Below are 14,591 nucleotides of genomic sequence, written 5' to 3' on the forward strand. Positions count from 1 at the left end.
TATTTTCATATTTTAGGCACAAAAAGTCTTGTTCCACTGGCAGACAATTTTACTTGTGAAGTGAAATTTACTGAAATCATGATAAAACTTTCTTAATTCAAGTCATCTGAACTTGACTAGATTTTGTTTTTTGCAGTGTACCACAAGTTCATATGTGTAACTACTCGGGGGACTTGACCTATGTGAAATCTTTTGACTGGTACTGACCACGTTGTACTCTATTCACACTCTACCACTTGCTAATTGCACAATATTATTTTGTTTGCCAATGCTGTATTTTTACATTTTGTTTTGTAATGTAATAATAAATGAGACTAGAAAAGATGATGAAACCTTTGTAGGAGTAGTATCGAAAGAGACGTACTGCAGGAGATGTTTGTGGTGAGTAATAGGGCATAGTTCTGAGTCTGTTTATGGAAAAACACCACTGGCCAAGACATGGATAAAACTTTAATAAGAGCTGATCACATCCAATATTAGACAGTGAGGCATTGTGTTGAGAAGCTGATTGTAATAATAAAACTTTGAGGGCACTTTTCATTTTATCACACATTATCAAGTATAGTGCTTTTCCAGTCCAGTCCAAGTTTATGTGTAAAACAGATTTTATAAAAAATATAGTTACCAGAGTGATGAGCAATAGCAAAACGAAATGAAAAAAACTTCAGTCAGCAAAGTTAAAGGTCCTATATTACGCAAACTTGACTCTTGTGAGCTTTAAGCCATGTTTGAATGTGGTTACCTCTTCAAAAACATCCCCAGAGCTGTATTTTGTTTCATTCACACATGTTTTAATGATTGTTTATTATTAGACTGTCTACATCTCCAAAGCTCAAAATACTCTCATATAAAAACTTACTGTGTTAAAGTAAAAAGTGGTCAAATAATTCAAGGCACTCTGTTCTGCTTTTTACTTTATCACAGTAAGTTTTTACAATACAAGCTTGGTCTTCACTCTATGTTAGCTTTTGAGCCTAGTCCTTGGGAAGCACCTGTTGTGGACTTCTACCATGGATCTATAATAAAAACTGGATAAGGCATTCTCCCTCTGTCCCAGCTCAAGATTGACGAGTGGCCGCTTCATTGGTAATGCAGCTCCCGGTAGCCTGATTCATCAGCTGCTTTCACTTCATGGAAACCGTCTGACCTTGCAGCATTAGAATTTGCTCGCTCGAAGGTAGGTGGGTACTGTTTTTATTTAACCGATCGCTGCTATTTGGTTGTGACATATGTAATGTGCCTCTAACAGGGCTAAATGGTATATTAAAAACCCCAAATCTCATAAGAAGAAGGGCAATAACGTCTTTCCCCTTGATAAAATTCACCAAACATTCTCTTTGTTCCGGCTTTAAATCCTCGATCTCAGGAATTGTTGGCAATACAGAATGTATGGCTCTTCGCTGACTGGCTGGTGCCCGAACTCGAACTTCCTTGCAAACCGTCTAGTGTATTCTGATTCCTGACCTAGTCGCTGAAGAGAAATGAAATTGAGCAGAGGTACTCAGTGGCACCAGCCTAGCTAGCTCCCGGGAGCTTGGGCCCAGAAAGAAGTCTCCCATAGAAGCACAGGTCAGATTTTGTAGGGATTCTTTTCTATTTTCACAACATAAATGTTCTAAAATTTTTAAATCCTCAAAGCGCCGAAAAGTTAGCTTTTTAAGTCTTGGCCTAGCGCCGCTCTGAACCCACTCTAGCTCCGCTTTAGCAGCTCTCGCTCTGACTGTCCAAACGCTCCACTTCGTGCACGTACAGATGTCACAAAGGGTGGGAGGAGCTCACCCGTACTGAGGAAGTAAATGTGGAAGAGAACATTTTTTTGGGCCCATGCATCATTTGAGTACAGGCCAGTGAAAACAATACGCCGCCATCTTAGATTCATCTTCCAGATTTTATTATAGCTCTATGACTTCTACAAAGATACCCTGAAGCTCTCACTTCCTCTCTGTTTTCACAAAATGCTCTGTTCCACCTTGTGATGTCATGAAGCAGTGGTTTTCAAGTTAACAGCTACCTTTTACCTTTAGTTCAACAGAGATTGGCAAGTGCAGGACTGAAATAATCCTAGTGAAGGCGTATGGAGTTTAAAAACATGGTGGGGCACTTCCTGTATCACCACATGACATCACAAAGTGGAACAGGGTGTTTTCAGTTTGAGAGGAGAGCCTAAATTTGCAGGATTTATGTGAATTAAACAAAACAAAACTCCAGGCATGTTTGTGATGAGGAAACCATTATAACAGATAAAAAAGTTGCATAATACGGGCCTTTTAATATATACCAAGTAAGTATTTGGAGTACAGTACACTGTTGTCATGGTAACTCGAGTATTGCAGTATATACAGTTGGTCACCTTGGACATTGACATTATAGTTCTGTTGCATATGTTAACAAAGCATGTCATTGTACTGTGTAACATTTCACAACAATAAAACTCTTCCTGGTTTGAACAGAAGAGTCTCTGTGGAGCCTGTGATCCCGATCCACAGTAGAACTATAAAAATACCCTCTCTTATTCTCATATGAACACTTCTCCATAAAAAGTCAGATCCAGTTTGAGTTTACTGCCAGAGGGACAGAGGCCACATTCTGCTGTCGTCATAGAAAAAGCCCGAACCAGGAAGTGAATCTGTAAATGAGAATAACTCCGGGATTTACGATATTGAGCTGGAGCTACTGCCCAAACAGCTGTTCCAGAAACCAAGGCAGTTATTATTTTATGTGCTGTATAAATCAGTATGAGCTCTACAGACATACGCCTAATGTCTAGAGGCCTTGTTTGGCATTGCAGTGTGCATAGTGTATAGATTTTTATTATGCTACACAGGGTTTGTTTATGTACATTTGTGTTTCCAGACAACTTTGTCAAACAAGTAAAATAGACAAAGAACAACTCATGTTTAAAGTGCAGCTAAAACCTCTAATGAAACAGGATGTGTTGTATAAATATTAGGGAGTAATGATGGGGCCACTGTGTTTTAAGTCACATTCACAACATTTACATAGTTTTACTTAAGCTAATTGAGTGTGCAAAAATCAAATTAAAATGATACGAAACACCATCAAATTGTTGTTAACATGTAAAAGATTCATTTTACACTTATTAGCTCTTTTTACCCTAAATTTGTCACTGTGTTATTGCAAATTTTCACCCGCAAATGCCACAAGGAACCACGGTAGACCTTTAAAATGTTCGTATTAACAGAAAATGTTACTTGACTTAAGTATCCTCAAAGTCATGTATAAAGCAAAGTGCAATGTATTACCTGTAAATATTCAAAGACTGTTTGAGACAAGAGCCACTACAATTTAAAAGGAACCTACAAGATTAAAAACCCAGATTCAGAAACCAAGGTCATGGAGCGAAGCATCCCTGTGAAAGGAGTTAACATATGGAATAGTTTTGACAAAGATATAAAAAGAATCAAGTAGAATGATGGCATTTAAAAAACACATAAAGTCCAGTGTAATGTGTATGTATGAAAAAGTTGTTGTGCATAATAGTGAAGATTTCTGCCTGAACTGAAATGTACTGTTTTGAAATGTTTAAAAGTGATTATCAGTGTTGATGTTTTATCTTGAAAAAAGAAAAGGGGGGCAGATAACATAAGATGACTCTTCTTTCTGCTCCTTTTCATTCAATTCTTGTATGTTTGATGTTGTGACACTGTTGATTTCTTTTTATACTTTATGAATGAAATGAATAAAAAATGCACAAAATCGTGTCAGTCATATGTTATTTGCTCCTGGCTACAATTGAACTGGACAGTAAACCATTAAACCTTGAGGCTGAGATAGAGCTACATGTAGCTGTATGGATTTCACACTAAAAGTGCAGTATGCAGTATGTTATAGAATGTATGGGAACAGAGCTTATCAGCATTTATATAAGAATTCTTTATCTTGTCTCGTGGGAAGTTTAGGCACTCAGCCTGACATTTTTTATTTGCCAAAGTGTGAAACAGTAATTCTTTATATGGGACACGTCACTAACAATACTAAAATACTGTTAATCAAATTTTCTGTCCATTAAGTACTTGTGATATAATCTTGTTTCTTGGTGGATGCTGCCAGAGAAAGGATCTTTACATTATACAGTGTAGCTGACCATTTGGCATTTTGATTTATTATACTTAGCCTGAAACTTTTCAGCTTGCATCCTCACAAGATACTGCATATTACACATTATACAGTTTAAATCGAATGGAAGGGTTAGAATTAAACAATAAATAAAAAAACAAAACAAGTAGTGTTTATCTGAAAAGCCAGAGCCATTATTCCATCTTCACTGGCACTATGTATCTCCAGGTACAGACATATTATGTAAGCTTCTTATGGCAGAAATGAGGCTAGTATGTACCATATTTTTCGGACGATAAGTTGCACTTTTTTTCATGGTTTGGGTGGTCTTGCGACTTGTACGCTTGTGAGACTAATATGTTAACATTTTCACCCTGACAGCCGCGAGAAGGCGCACTAGGCCTGTGTGCTCCTGTACCGCTGTCACTTCACACTTTACTGCACATGCAGTAAGAGCTGCAGAAAAAAGAGAAAGAGCCACTGTCCTGTCTGTATCATGTCAGTCGATCGCACCATTATTTCTGTATCACTGACAATTTAAAATTTAAATAAACATAAAGACAACTGAAACCATCCTGTCAGGATTCAGAAAGGCGGGAATAATTCTAACTGGAACTGATGCTGAGTCTGACAACAGCTACACAGAAGAGGAAATTTACCTCCAGAAGTCGCGGAGTTGCTCAGAAGTGACACAGAGGATGAAGAATTCAATGGATTTAGTGATTTGGAGTGAGATGGAGCGTTTGTTAAACTTGTTCTCTTCTGTTGTTTTTGCTGTTGTTATTACTATAACTTGCCTTTCAGGATGAAATGTTGGTTCCTGGTCTCTGATTTTATAAAATTAATTTCCCCAAAAAGTGCGACTTATAGTCCCATGTGACTAATATATGTTTTTTTTTTCTTCTTCATTACGCATTTTTTGGCTGGTGTGACTTATACTCCGGATTGTTGGCATCTAAGTATAATGCATTATTATACTCAGAGAATCAGAAAGTGTGCTGTTCAGATGCTAGTTGTTAGCTTAACCGTGACTGCAAAACTCTGCTCTCGCCTCTGAAAGTTGTGAAACGTGCGTATAACCTCATCACAGTGAATCATTAGGATGCTCAGAATGCATAAAGTAAGTGAGGAATAACTTTGAACCACTACAAACAGTTTAAAATGAACTAGTTTTGTTTTTCACATCTGGTACTGTGTCTTTAAACAACTACACAGAGGTTGGAGATACATCATTCCAAGGGAGTAACGTTGTGTTTTTGGAGCCTAAAGTTTTAAGCTCTTTACCGATAAGAATAGCTTTCCTGACTGACACAGTGGGCTGTAAATTCATCCTACAGCAATAAGTGAAAGCCCATTCTGGAGAGCAGCGGTGCAGTTCTCAGCAGGTAGACTATGGCGTTGATGAGGAGATGAGAGATGGTACAGAGGAATCCACTTAAAGAAGATTTATGACCCCACGTGACCCCTGTGGCCCCTCGCCCTGTCACCACATGTTGAATAACCTTCCCATCTATCACCAGACACTAGGCACTGTCAGACCGAGCAGAGCCGAGAAGGATCTGTGTCTGCTACACTAAACAGGTCTTTGCAGATGAAGGCGCCAAAACAAATGGACTACACAAGTATATTGAGAATTTGGTCCAAGAAGATGTATAAATGTAGCCAGGCTGGCGCCACCTAGTGCCTCCACTTAATTTCATTTCTCTCCAGCGACTACGTCAGGAATCAGAATACACTAGACGGTTTGCAAGAACCCTGAAAGTTTTAGACCGTGCACCGGCCAATCAGAGAAGAGCTGTGAAGCCATGACGTCAAACTCAAGCGCCTGTCTGGGTCCCTTTTTGTGGTACAGCACAACAGTAAACAAAGCGGTCGAGATGGATGTAGACAAAGCCATATATTCTGTGTTGGCAACCATTCCCGAGATCGAGGATTTAAAGTCAGAACAAAGAGAATGTTTGTTGAATTTTATCAAGGGGAAAGACGTCATTGCCCTTCTTCCCATGGGATTTGGCGCATTAAATACGTCATGTCAAATGGCAGCGATTGGTTAAATAAAAAAGTACCCGGGCTGTAAAAATGAATTTATATGTTTTTAAGGCTGAAGTTTATAAATAATGAAGTAAGTAAACCTCTGCGGTAGGGCTTCTTACTTTTGTGTACCAGCACTTACAGTATGGTAAGTAAAAAAAATAAGCACAATGTTTATTAAATAAAATTTTTGTTTGAACTATTCATTTGTGGTGACAAAGTTTTTGTTCTGAACCAGGTTTTGGGAACCATTTCTGGAACAAACCTAATGTAAAAAATGTATTTCAAAGTTTAAAATGTATTTATTTGAAATTTAAAGTATTGATATTTTTGCATGGGAATCAGTAAATTTTTATACCTTGTCAGTATTGAAATATTCATATTTTGGTATAGATTCGCCCATAACTAATATACAGATGGGAAACTAAAGTAAAGATGAGAAATGGATTCTAGAGGACACTTGTATACAAAAATGTTAGTGTAGTTAGCTCCTCCCTTCAGGAAGATATAAGGCAATGCCCATCAGCAATCTGGCCAGAATTGAAGAAGTGGCTTGGATAAGCGGCGAAACTCTAAAACGTTTGCCCATTTGGCATAACTGAATTTTTATTTTGCTTTATTCCAACAAAATACCTGTCCCCAGATGCAGGACGTCATAGGGCCCATCCTCAGCGTCCACTCTGTCCACTACGATCTTCTTCAGCAGGTTGGGAGCGTTGACGCGGGTCAGGATGGGTCTGCCCCCGAGCGGCATCACGGGCTCCCACATGAGCTGGTGCTGCCTCATGAAGCTCACCACCTCGTCTGGGAAGTCTTTGGTCGACTTATACAGAGCGTCGTAAGTCTCACTGGGACACTAAAAGATAAAAATGATAAAGCATAGAGTTGTTTATATTATTTCAACAGGAATATCCATATTTTACACAGATTATCATATGTATTATGCTGTATTATAATGGACAAAACCATTCCTAACATGTTCTAGTAGTTTTTAATTATATTATTTGAACCAGGATATTCTTTTGTCAATATTTTAGAGTAAGCAAGGTTTTTTCAGGGACTTCTTCCTTAAAAAGTACAAAGTTTGTGAGACCACTGACTGAAGTATCTGACACTTGGGCATAATTTTAATTGAGAAAGTAGGGCTGTGCCAAAAATCAAAAGGTTGATAGATCGTAAGGCATCCTCATTTTAATTGACAGGTCTATAAGAACGTGTGGACAAGGATTTACACTCTTGTTTAGGAAAAAGCTGCCTGAGCCACAGCGTGTCTCTTTATGTCTCCTCACATGTTTACAAGTTTGGACATAAATCTGTATAAAAGTCCAATTTCTCTCTCCCTCTGTGTGTGTCTGTGTTTGTGTGTGCGATGCCGTCTGATTGCTCTGCCTTCTCTCCCTGCCTCTGTCTGATACAGCTGCAGCTCCTCACCTTTTCTCTGCTCTTTTTCTCCTCTGGTGCTTCTTATCATTATAATCCAAGTTACGGAAAGTAAAGAACTATTTTCCCACCGTTTATGAGTGAAAGTTAAGACCTCATTTAGGGGTTTAATACAAAGAGGTTTAATACATTGTACAATCTAATTTCAAACTTTAAATGTGAATTTCCCCGAATTATTGGTCCAGTCAACACAAAATAAAAGCTGTAGTTATCCTGATACCCTGCTCTATGTGCCTGAAGTCCACATATTTGCTTCTGAATAGAATTGAGATCCAGCCATTTCAAATTGTCTCAGATCAGCATGGTTCCTTTTAGTGGAGACGTCCACAGCTAGTTCTCGGTCAGCAAAATGATGTGGTTTGGAGCAGAGTTTTTGAAAGAATAAATTGAATGTTTTCGTGTTTGTCTCATTATACCATGGCGTGAAAACAAAACTGAAATACATTTGTATATATTTCAATTAAATAAAGCTTAATCTGAGGATACAAAACTATATATTTGTTGTTTTTCGCCCAGTCCTACTTTATTCAGTATTAGCCAAAATGCATTGTTTTGGTAATAGTTCTTAAAGGCGCACTGTTTCGGTTTTTGGGGTCCGTCATCTTCTGGTTTCTATGGAAATGTCATTGCCCTAAATCTACCCTATAAGTATTTTTTTTAGTACTACTACCAGTATACAAAAAAAAAAAAAACTTTTTTAAATTTGTACTTTATTTAAAGGGCCCATTAGACGCTATTTTCAGATGTTGTTTCCTCATCACAAACACGGAGTGGTGTTTTGTTTCATTTCACACGCTTTAACACATAAATCCTGCGTATTTAGGCTGCATTCTTCTCTCATACATTTACTTCACTAGAATTATTTAGATAATTTCAGAGCGGAAATTGCTAATATCTATTGAACAAAAGGTTAAAGGCAGCTGATAACTACTGCTTCATGACATCACAAGGTGGAAGACCAGACTAATAATTTTATGTAAAGATGTTCTGGGTAACATCTCTAGTGGAGAGCCTGTCACCATGGAAATATTATTGCTTTACCTAGAATGTTCCACAGTGTACGTGAAACCGATCTATCATGAGGGACACAAGCAGGTCACAACACTACACTAAATTACAATTCAGATCTGTGGAGAGTCGCCCCTACTCACACAAGGAATTACTCTATTTATGAGCAATAAAAACATGTGTAATGAATAAATGCTAGTACATGTTTAATGTCATACCATGGAACATTCCAGGCAAAGCAATGGGGTCATGCAAGTAGCATATTATTAAACCCCACAAATGTAATAATCCCCACAAACATAATCAATTTCAAATATATTAAAGACCATTATTATTACCACTAAACAATATTTACATGTTTTATTTGCAGAAAGTTTATGAATAAACAGACTGAGCAAATATTATTTGAATATCAATGATTTATTTTGAATGTCTTGGTAAATACAGTAAATAAATCAACAATCAATAAATCAGTAATTAAATCAATAAAACTATCAGTAAATAAATCAATAAATCTGTAAATAAAAGGAATATTTTCCTGCAATAGGCAAGTTTAGTTTTGCCAAATCAAGAAAAACGCATAGCAAAATCCCAAAAAATGTTAATTGACTAAACTAACTAAAGTGTCATGTTAGTGCCCCCTAGAGGCTGAACTGCGACTCGCACGACTAAAGATAATCCTCATCCTGGACCTTGAACACCACTTCCTGGATGAGGCAGCGACATTTCTCCAGAAGGTCCTGACCGCTGAAAGCATGCGGTGGACACCAGAGCGAGGAGAGGAGTTGGAGCTCTCTTCCTCCTCACCGATGTCACTCACCACCTCCTCTGGACTGTTCCAGGGACGTGACACATCCTCCGCTTGGCTCTCAGGGCCTTCAGGACTCTCATGGAGATCTGAAGACTGTGCTTCCCCGTCTCCACAGTGACTCTCTAAAACCTCAGAGTTAGAACTGGGGAGAGGTGCATCGCTTTTCTGGCTCTCAGGGTCTTCAGTGATCTCTGATGCCAAAATGCACTCAATCCGGTGGTCAATTTCTACCCAGCAGTTCTCCTCCTGGACCCCCTCTGGATGGTCCTTCTCCTGGACCTCTTCTGGCCGTGCCATTTGTTTGCTAATTGGTGATGGCTCATTGCAGATGTTGCCATCTTCATCGACCTCCACACACTCATAGTCCCTGGATATGTACCCTGTGTACTGTGAGCAGGATCTATTTTGTGTTGAAGGCATCTCCTGGACGTCCTCATTGATGTTCTTTGTCGTTTGGTGTGGGACCTCTTCAGTGGTCGGACACTGATGGTCTCTATGTGGACGCACGTCTAGGGCGTCCTGCTTTTTTCCGACGCGTCTTTGGGCGTCAGTGCAGTGCATGCAATGCCAGAAGTTGAAAATGCTGAACTTTTGGTGGTGGACGTGCCACGTCAACCAATCAGGGATGACTATCCAGTGACATAGTGACGTTATTATCCAGAAGAAGGAAGAGGAAAGAGTAAGCCCCGGGAACCAGGGCCAGGAGCCACAAACATTAGCAAAATATAAATATATACATGCTGCAACCGCCGAGCTGATCACCAGGACTACACCCGGACTGAACCAGGACTAGACCAGGATTGAACCAGGACTGAACCAGGACCGAACCAGGACCAGACCAGGACTGGACCAGGACGTAACCAGGACTTAATCCAGGACTGGACCAGGACTAAAGCAGGACTAAACCAGTGTCATTAGCAGAGTATAAATATATTCATGTCGCGGCTGCCGAGCCAATCGCCTTCGCTGATGGTTTTATGTAAAAAATACACTAAAGTCACTCTCTCAACCTGGTCTGCCATCGTTCCGTGAAAAGATCAGGAAAATGGCACATGTTTCCAGGGAAATGGACGCCTTGGACACGCGTCAAGTATTTTTCTCCCGTTCGTCCAAGACATCCAAAATGTGCGTTGGGGGCATTTAAACTCAAATGCAAACGTGTCGAAATAGAGGCGTCCAGGGCGTTTTTTGATGTTGAGATCTGAACGTACCTTAAGGGGAGTTTACTTTATTTCTAACTGAGTAAAAATAAAATTCCAACTTTATGTAACTCTTGTGATCTTTGTTAGTATTTTGTAATGCGTGGCCTACTGTGTCCATGTCATTTCCTTTCTTCTAGATTATAGAGGAACTAAGATTATATTTTTACTTTCACAATGACAGCCAGTTTATATTTTTCAATTTCTATTTCTTTTCCATAAACTAAAGAAAATGTTAAAAGGTTAGGCCAAATGCTTTTCTCCGTGAAGATTAAGGCTGGGTGTCATTAAGAAGTGGCCGATACAATACATACCTCGACACATAGTGCACTCTCGATACAGTGCACTCTCAGTTCAATACGATATATTTGCAATTCAGTAAAAATAATGTCTAAACCATGGCTGTGATTCTAAAAGTTTTTATTAAACCGCTTCTTATGCAAAGTTCATATGAAAGATGCACATTTTAATCATCAAAACAACACACATCAAATGTGTCGCATAAAAGAGTTTCCTACAACAAAACTGTAGTGCCTTAACAACATAACTGAGTAAAATATACCAAAAAATACTCTTGGCGATATATCAATACAGCAGCCCACGATATCGATACTGTATCATCACATTAAACGATACGATATATCGATATTTCAATATTTCTGCACACCCCTAGTGGAGGTCAGAGTGAAGTTACAGGTCAGATCTGTGGAGAGGCAACCCTGCTCACAGTCTGGATGCCTGTTTTTCTTGATATTTTTGAGCTATAAAACCATCTGTATTTGAATGAGTATAAAGTAGAGCTGTTTAAAGCCATACTGTGGAACATTCCAGGCAGAGTAATGACATATCCATAGAAAAAAGCAGGTGACCAAAAACTTACACAGTGCAGCGTTAAGTGAAAGGGCAAGTGTGACAAAGCCTGTTACAAAGTGGAACAGTTCTATCACTAGACCTTCGGAAGAACTGAAGTCACCATCCCCGGTCTGGTAGCGATTACACATCTGTACTGCAGTGACACAGCCCACTGCTTCATTTAGCCCTGCGTCTCTATGGACCCAAACTTTTCCCCCTTTAAACACACTCACATGCACTTATGCTAACACTGGGGAGGTCGACCTACTCTACCAGCAACCCCATGACACTAAACCTGTCCAGAGAGCAGCCAGTCCCAGCGGGAGGGTCCAATAACACTCCCAAACGCACCACAGTGTCCCGGAGGAGATCAGGGTTACCGCTAAAAATCACTGAAGATTAACTCTCTCTAGGCTACATCAGCTTGTTCCCATTAGCTCAGTCTTACCAGAAAGCCACACAATACATGCAAACAATAATAAATGAGCTGTCAGGGTAATGTGTTTTAGACGTAAAGTTAGAGACCGCACATGTGTCATTATTATTATACATGTATTTACTGAGATGTGACTTAAAGGTGTACTGTGTAACTTTTTTGGTGTAGGGTCAGCCACCTGCTTTAAAGGTGCACTATGTAATTTTTTGGTTGGGAGCCTAGAATGTTCCACAGCATGATATTAAACTGTTTTACCTTCATACATATTAAATTAAAGGTGGTTTTATAGCTCAAAAATACCAAGAAAAACAGCAATTCTGACAGCGAATGGGGTTGTCTCTCCACAAACCTTACCTATAACTTGGTCTGTTTTAGTTTCCATGAAGACAGAATGGTTTAATGCCATTAGGGGTGTGCAAAAATATTGAAATATTGATATATCATGTAGTTTAATGCGATGATACAGTATCGATATCACGGGCTGCTGTATCGTTATATCGCCAAGAGTATTTCTGGGTATAGTAGTTTTACTAAACTTTTTCGTTACAGCGCTACAGTTTTGTTGCTTGTTTAGTGGAAGGAAACTTTTCACATATGACATTTTCACTGTTTTGATGAGTAAAATGTTTGTGTTTCATATTAACTTTTCACAAGAAGTGGTTTAACAAAAGACTTTAAGTATCACAGCCATGATTTAGCCTTTATTTTTTTATTGAACTGTATCAAATCGATTTGAGAAATACTGTACTGAATCGTATCAATCGTAAGCTCACTGTATAGAGATATGTATCATATGGCCTATGTAACAAGGTACGTATCGTACCGTGGCCTATGTATCGAGGAATGTATCGTATTGTGGCCTATGTATCGAGGAATGTATCATATTGACAACTTCTGAATGATACCCAGCCCTAAATGCCATACAGTGAAACATTCCAGACAAAGCAATAACATCTCCATGATGAAAAGCATTTGAAGAACCCTCCACTAGAAAAGTTACACAATGCACCTTTAATGTTCCACAGTATGGTATTAATTATCTTTATGAGGACAGGTGACACCATGCCAAGTTCTCCAAGCATTTCCAAAATGCCTAATAGAATAAAAATGACAGTTAAATACATTGCTACATTGTGGAATATTCCAGGCAACAGGCCATGTTCATGGACACAAAGCAGATGGTGCACTCCCAACCAGAAAGGTTACACAGTGTACCTTTAAGCTATTTGAGAATCATGAAAATAGAAACACAAACATCTCAAGAGCTTAGGTCACAATTAGGAATGTATCACATTTCACACACACTTAACACCCAGCTTTAATTGACCTTCACAGCAGACCAGTGCAGCTCCCAGGCCACATACAGCCCTTTGGATGACTCTGACTGGCATTTTACCCTAATTTGGAATTACAAAATAAACATATTTTATAATTTTACCTTAAGCATGCACTAAAGCTGTATTCCTTTTATTTCAGAGGTGTTTTTTTTTATTACATTTTTCTCAGTGGCCTCATGTGGCCCCATGGAAAAATCATTGCCCACCCCTGTTTTAGTAGCCTGATTCATCAGCCGGTTTCATTTTGTAGAATCCGTCTGACCTCACAGTGTTAGAATTTGTTCGCTGGACAGAAGGCGGGTACCTTTTATCATTTAACCATTCGCTGCTATTTGGTTGTGACGTATGTAATGCGCCACTAACGGGGATAACTGGCATATTAAGCTTTTCCCAAATCCCGTAGGAAGAAGGGCAATAATGTCTTTCCCCTTGATAAAATTCACCAAACATTCTCTTTATTCCGGCTTTAAATCCTTGATCTTGGGAATCGTTGCCAACACAGAATATATGGCTCTTCGCTAATTGGCAGGTGCCCGAACTCGCACTTTTGGGGTTTTTGCAAACCGTCTAGTGTATTCTGATTCCTGACCTAGTCGCTGGAGAGAAATGAAATTCAGCGGAGGCACTATGTGGCACCATTCTGGCTACTGTTCTAGAGGATATACCCTAAATAGCTGGTACAAGAGTTTCTTCATTCATTTCAGCTTGGTCATATTAGATGTAGCTTAAAGGATATATATTGCGCAAAACTGACTCTTGTGAGCTTTAAGCCATGTTATAATGCCGTTACCGCATCACAAACATACCTGGACTTGTTTTTTATTCACACATGTTTGAGTAATCTTGCATTTTTAGGCTGTCTACATCCTTAAAGCTCAAAATGCTCTGTTCAACCTTGTGATTTCATGTAGTGGTAGTTTTCAACAACTTCTTTGACCTCTAGTTCAGTGGAGATTGGCAATTCCAGGTCTGAAATTATCCAAATGATTCTAGTGAAGGTGTATAGAGTTTGAAAACACAGTGGAGCCCTTCCTGTATTACCACAAGACATACGTGTTTTCTGCTTGAGAGAAGAACTCAGCTTAAATATGCAGGATTTGTGCGTCAAATGTGTGAATGAAACAAAACACAATATGAGGTAAGGTAAGGAGATTTGGTAAGGAGGTTTGTGATGAGGAAACAACATTATAACAGAAGAGAAAATACTGTAATATAGGCCCTTTAAAATCTACCCTACATTTATCATCACTGATAAAGTCTTGTCAGCATAACAATGAACAGATTTATGAACTGCATTCTGCTTATCACCTTTTACCCCCTGTGTGCGTTATCAGCCAGCAAAGCATTAATATGTGAAAAATATTGTGCAAACGAAGTCAAATTTATGAAACCAAAATATC

The 14,591-nt window shown here is 38.9% G+C and overlaps 1 protein-coding gene across 2 annotated transcripts in view; it reads right to left on the reverse strand.

Moving 5' to 3' along the window:
* si:dkey-49n23.1 (semaphorin-3D) overlaps positions 1-14,591 on the reverse strand; it is a 159,997-nt gene that overhangs the window by 18,643 nt on the left and 126,763 nt on the right. For both annotated transcript variants that reach the window (XM_055160641.1, XM_055160640.1), the window contains exon 12: positions 6,742-6,964. In XM_055160641.1, the coding sequence (XP_055016616.1) occupies positions 6,742-6,964 (223 nt within the window). The remainder of the gene's footprint in view (positions 1-6,741; positions 6,965-14,591) is intronic.

The sequence above is a fragment of the Boleophthalmus pectinirostris genome, unplaced genomic scaffold, assembly GCF_026225935.1.
Source record: "Boleophthalmus pectinirostris isolate CB_2022bp ecotype Guang Dong unplaced genomic scaffold, ASM2622593v1 HiC_scaffold_3, whole genome shotgun sequence".
In the NCBI taxonomy this organism is placed as follows: Eukaryota; Metazoa; Chordata; class Actinopteri; order Gobiiformes; family Gobiidae; genus Boleophthalmus; species Boleophthalmus pectinirostris.